This window comes from Setaria italica, chromosome V (assembly GCF_000263155.2).
Source record: "Setaria italica strain Yugu1 chromosome V, Setaria_italica_v2.0, whole genome shotgun sequence".
Classification (NCBI taxonomy): domain Eukaryota; kingdom Viridiplantae; phylum Streptophyta; class Magnoliopsida; order Poales; family Poaceae; genus Setaria; species Setaria italica.
The window spans coordinates 5,205,925-5,212,004 of NC_028454.1; the positions used below are offsets into that span (position 1 = coordinate 5,205,925).

Sequence of the window (6,080 nt, forward strand, 5' to 3'; positions counted from 1 at the left end):
TGGCCCACCGGGTAGCCGGTGCGGTGAGGCATTTGACGACAGTTCCGCGTGGCGTGTGCTTGTGATGCCTGACAAGGTGGCCCACTAAGCAGGTGCCCTTAGTCTAAGACTTTGTGTAGAGCAAGATTCGGAATCATCACTGCTGATTCGAGCGCATCTACAAGCCCGCGGCGCCAAGCAAAACGAAGGAATAGACACCTTGAGTGTTGGTGCATCTAATGCCAAGCTCTCACGAGTCACGAGCCCTGAGCTTGCTATCTATGGTAGTAGCTATTTGCCTATGAGAGTGCACAATGGGTGGTCGGCCCCTGCTGCGCGCACTTTTTCAGCTCCGGGAAGTAGCCACAGCCCAGAGCATCTCGCGATCGCGCATCCGATGCATGCACACGCATGTGAATTGCACAACAAGCATGGCACAACCTCATCTTCCTCATCGCCTCATGCATCCATCCGGATTCCTCTCGTTTATTGCTTGCTTGAGAACTGAGATCTATTGGTTGAGCCAAGTGTATCTCACCGACACTAAAGATGCTGCATCTTTTTGCGAATCCTGTATCATCTGCAGCATCCTGCATGGTCACTTATTGATTTGCTCCAAAGTTTATCATCATGGACCATGGCTGAACTAAGCAGTAAGCGCTTACCGCCTTAAGGATCGAACCCCCTTTTGCTCAGAGCGCAAAAGGGCTCGCAAAGACTTGCCCATCGTGCACACCTTTCTTCCACAACAAATTATACCTTGCCTCCATTCGCACCAAGGAGAGCACGCGGATACCTCTATATACCCCCACACACGCCTCGTGCTCATGGCAACACACTCCTCAGCTCGCGGGCACTTGCAAGCTGCATGCATCTTCGTTTTTTTCAATGGCGCCGTCTGCTACGAGTGCCACCAACTTCCAGTTGCTGCTGATGCTCCTGCTCCTCGCTACCGCGCGACGCGGCAACGCCGCCGCGGTGTTCGCCGGCCTGTCGTTCGAGAGCGAGGGCGAGGCGGAGGCCTTCGAGGACGCGCTGCTTCGGCAGGCGTGCTTCAACGTCTCCGTGGGCGGGCGCGAGGCCTGCGTGTCGCGCCTCGACACGGCGCGGGGCGGCGCCGGCAGCGGGCCCGTGCCGGTGCTGCGCGCCGCGCTCCGCGACACGCTCGGCGAGGCCGTGGGCGCCGCGGGGGCGGTCAGGGGGCTCGCCTCGCTGTCCAACCACGCGCGCGAGGAGATGGCGGTGCGCGACTGCGTCGAGCTGCTGGGATACTCCGTCGACGAGCTCGGCTGGGCGCTCGACGCCATGGCCGAGGCCGGCGACGGCGGCGTCGAGCCGGACGCGCCCGGCTCCGCAGCGGCGGCGCGGCGCGCGGAGGACGACCTCCACGCGTGGCTCAGCGCGGCGCTGGGCAACCAGGACACCTGCGTCGAGGGCTTCCGCGGCACTGACGGCCGCCTGATGCGCCGCGTCGAGGCGGCCGTGGCGCAGCTCACGCAGCTGGTCAGCAACCTCCTCTCCATGCACAAGCGCCTGCGCAGCATCACGCCGCTGCGCCACGCTCCGCCAGGAAGCAACGGCACAGGCGGCGCCGCCGCTGACCCCGGCTCGGAGCTGCCGCCGTGGGTGATGGACGTCGAGGGCGAAGGCGGCAAGGACGAGGAACCCAAGCCCATGCCCAAGAGCGCCCGCGCCGGCGGCAGCAAGCCGACGCGCGTAGACGTCGTGGTGGCGCAGGACGGCAGCGGGCGGTACCGGACCGTCAGCGAGGCGGTGGCGCGGGCGCCGAGCCACAGCAAGCGGAAGTACGTGATCTACGTGAAGCGAGGCGTGTACCACGAGAACGTGGAGGTGAGGAAGAAGAAGACCAACATCGTGCTTGTCGGCGAAGGCATGGGCGAGACGGTGATCTCCGGCAGCCGGAGCTTCTCCGGCGGCTGGACCACCTTCCGGAGCGCCACATTCGGTAAGCATGTATACATGCCGTGCTGTCCATCGATCTTCCTTTTCTAATAATCTCAGCTACGTGATCGCAAAAAAGCTCGCGGCGGCAGAGTTATTGCCATGCATTACTTCGTTCCGAGGGGCAGGATGCACGTGTTCTTCCGTTGAAGCAAGCTACCCCACCCATGTCGCCATGTCCCTGTCTTAACCTTTGCTTGTCATGCGCAGCGGTGGCCGGCGCGGGGTTCGTCGCGCGGGACCTGACGATCCGCAACACGGCGGGGCCGGCGGCGCACCAGGCGGTGGCGCTGCGCGTGGACTCTGACCGCTCCGCCTTCTTCCGCGTGGCCGTGGAGGGGTACCAGGACACGCTGTACGCGCACTCCCTCCGGCAGTTCTACCGCGACTGCCGCGTCGCCGGGACGGTGGACTTCGTCTTCGGCAACGGCATCGCCGTGCTCCAGCGCACCCTCGTCGCCACGCTGCCGCTGGCGCCCGGGCAGACGGGCAGCGTCACCGCGCAGGGCCGGAGGGACCCGAACCAGAACACGGGCTTCGCCTTCCACGGCTGCGTGGTGGAGGCCGCGCACCCGACGTTCCTGGGCCGGCCGTGGAAGCCCTTCTCGCGGGTGGTGGTCATGGAGTCCTACCTGGGCCCCGGCGTCCAGGCCCGCGGGTGGCTCGAGTGGGCCGCCACCGGCGCCGGGGAGCACGCCGTCGCGCTCGCCACGCTGTTCTACGGGGAATACAGGAACTACGGGCCCGGGGCGGGCGTCGCTGGCCGGGTGAGGTGGCCCGGGTACCACGCGATCGTCGACGCCGCCGTCGCCGGCAGGTTCACCGTCCGGCGGTTCATCGACGGGCTCGCCTGGCTGCCCGGCACCGGCGTCACCTTCACGGCCGACCTGTTCAGGAAGTGACGACGACGACGGCCAGTGCGAAAGCATGGGTTCATTTTTTTTTTTTGGAAAAGCACACACAATAAGGATGGATATATAGTAGTACCAAAAGGCATATTAAATTTTTTACATTTTACGTTGTAGTATTGATTATTTTGGTGGAGTAAACTAGCTCTTTTTATTTTCTCTATAAAATTGGCCGAGCAAATGGGGCAGCCCCCCTCGCGTCCAGACAGCCAGCCGGACAGCTCAAATCGCCAGGGCAGCCGGACCTGATTCCTTTCCAGCTCCCACAAACAAAGTCCCCGGCTAAAACCCAACGGAGCGGCGCGCAACGGCACAAGCGCGTCTCGGCCTCGGGCGTTTCCTCCCAACTTCCAACACGACGCCTCGATCCAGATCCAGTCCAGGCATTCCATCCCCCTTCCCGAGTTGCAGTCTTCCCCCGAGAATATTCATTCCACTCGCCCCGTAGGCGGCGGCCTCGTCCTCGGCTCCCTCGTCGACTCGTCGTCCTCGTCTCGCGCTTTGGAGCTGCTCTCTCCGTTCTCTGGTAAGGAATCCCAGGCTTCGCTTAGATGGATTGAAGGATTGTATTCGCTTGGAGCGCGCTGCGCGCAGGTCGCCGTTCCGATCCGTTAGTTCGTCGCTGTTTTTTAATCTGTTGCGCATGGATCCGTCCAGATGGTAGCAACGCCTAGTGAATAGTGATGCTGGGATCGCTTGTGGAGTTGCAGTCTGCACTCTGTGCGTACGTGCAGGATTTAGCCTGATAAGCCATCTGTGCCTAGTTAGTTCCCAACGGCAAGCCGTGCAAAATTCGCGTGCTCTGGATCCGTTCGTGTCCTGCTATTCCCTTTCTTTGTTTCTTGGAGGCAGAGAGAAATCGAATTCCGATTATTTCTTTCTGGGGTGGATGCTCCACTCTGTTTGTTTGCTGCGCGGATCGCTGGATAGCAAAAATTTCCCGGGAAAATTTTTGGGGGTGCATCTGGATCCCAGAAAACTGTATTGAATCTGCCCCCGGGCAGTCTTAGTCCTATAGTCAGACTTTGACCAAACCCCTGCCCCTGGATAGCATTCTTTCCACAAAAAGTTTGGGGTGGTGCATCTGGAATTCTGGATCCCTGTGCCCTCGGTTAGGTCTGCTGTGGTTATCTTAGTCTGATTGAGAGCACAAGGATATGGTGTGTATGCAGAACCTTGGTCTGTACTCATAACTAAGAGAGTCATTGTGCCGTTTAGCAAAGGAAGGTACCTTCGATGGTAAGCGGGCGATGTGTACATCGAACAAAGTGTGTCCTCCAATTTCTTTTTTATATGAACAATATTGGCTTCAAAGGTGCTTTGAGGTGGCAAGTGAATATTTACTTTAGGACATTGTTCACGATATAGATTGAAAAAAACAAGTGTTTTCGTGGGCTTGTTGTAGCTCATTTGCATATACAGAGCAAAAGGAAAATACGATACTAATGTAAATATTTTTCCCAAAATTGTTCTTGTTAAAAACCCTCTGTCTGCTGATTGAATTATCTTTTCTTGATCATTTAGATTTCGTGCTGGTCTTTTCTACATAGTAGTTAAGCATAATTGCTGAGATTTCGAACTTCCGTTAAAGCAAAGTATGAACATGCCTTGGCCATATTTTAAGTAGTAAGAGACTCTTGGAGGAGGATGGATGAGCGGAATGACTTGTTTGATTAGCTAGTTGCTGCCGCCTATCAAGCCAGTAAACTGATAGAGGGCAGAAGTCAAGTCAGGCTGCAAAGTTGGAGAAATGGATTCATGAGCTTTTTTATATTTGTGTCCATCTCTATTTAAGTGCCCCCTATGCCATGGCATACAGTAACACTTCCCTGAAACTTGTGTTATGTATGGAATTTCCAAATGGGTTCATTGCTTCTGGTTTCAGTAATCATAAAACTCCATGAGGCTATGATTTTTTTACCTGTCCATCAGGTCTTTCAACCATGAATAGCAAATACAATAGTTTGCATGTCAGCAACTTTTCAGTGCGTCAATATAAATACTGTTACTCTGTTTGCACCCAATTGCATTCATCACTTGTTAAGCTGCTTTTTTGGAATCAGAATATCTAGAGACTGTACTCTGTAATGTCTGAAAGCCATTTGGAAATTTGGTTCAATCGAGATGCAATAATTTTTAATCATTTCCATTCCGTGCCCCCACATGCAACACTTGCAACCTGAAGTTCTGATCCCATCATTGGATCCGTTATATACTTGTTTCAGATGTTCAGATTACCATATCCTGCTATGTTACACTCTGAATCTGGTATTATTAGCTTGAAGAAACAATCACCTCAACAACATCTTTGTTTTGGCAACGTGACGCTTTATAGCGACAGGCTTACTGTTGATATGTTATTTGATTGACATGTCCGACAAAAACCATGCTAGTCTTTTTATTTTTGGTATAATATCCACAGACTGCTTAAACTGATTATGCCCTTTTTCTCTTTGCATTATCAGAAGCGCGGCATGGCTAAGATCAAGCCAAAGGCGTTGTTGGCACAAAGCAAAGTGAAGAAGGGCCCTAGCCAAATCAGCGTGACCACCATCTTCACCTACTTGGTCCTTGGTGTCGTAGTTGTGTCCTCCGTTTATGCTGCATACAAATACTGGGTAGGCAAAGGACCAGCCGTGACAGCAGCCGGTGTCGAGGGGAATTAAACCCCAACTATGTAACTGATTTTGTTGTTGTATCATCCGCTTGGATACTTTTGGTTGTTGCAGCCCAGTAAATGGAACATGGATAGATTACATCTTGCTACAGTTTTATTGTAATCCGAGGGTACATTGTATTGATATATGTATGCTAAATTCCTTTCTCTTCGGTATGAATGCCTATACTGGAAGCCTGGAACTACCTCAAGTTTGAGGTGGTATTCTTGCTGTTCTGGGATTTCTTGTTAGTAGTTGAACCGTTGAAGACACTGGAAAGATGCAGTATAACAGTATGTTTATTATGGCAGTTGAAGGAATCGGGAATAGTGCTGTGCACAAATCCTGAAAGACTATTGTGGTGCAAGAAAAATAGATTTCTGAGCTTATCCTAAGCTAAATTATCCTAAATTTAGCCAATTTTATAGAAAAAAGGTTAAACAACCACCACAATTATATCAAAGAAGTAAATTATTTTAGTACCTGATCTAACCATGCTCATTTGATAGTTGACATCGCAACTATTTGTTGTTCTTTTCTATAAAGAAATTTGTTAACCTTAGAATAGTTTGGT

The 6,080-nt window shown here is 53.4% G+C and overlaps 1 protein-coding gene across 1 annotated transcript; it reads left to right on the forward strand.

Moving 5' to 3' along the window:
- Positions 1-831: 831 nt before the first annotated feature.
- LOC101775308 (pectinesterase) lies at positions 832-5,686 on the forward strand. Its single transcript, XM_004971517.3, has 3 exons — positions 832-1,945; positions 2,152-3,375; positions 5,315-5,686. Exons 1-2 carry the CDS (start codon positions 868-870, stop codon positions 2,841-2,843), a joined length of 1,770 nt encoding a protein of 589 aa, XP_004971574.1. The 5' UTR covers positions 832-867; the 3' UTR covers positions 2,844-3,375; positions 5,315-5,686.
- Positions 5,687-6,080: the final 394 nt, after the last annotated feature.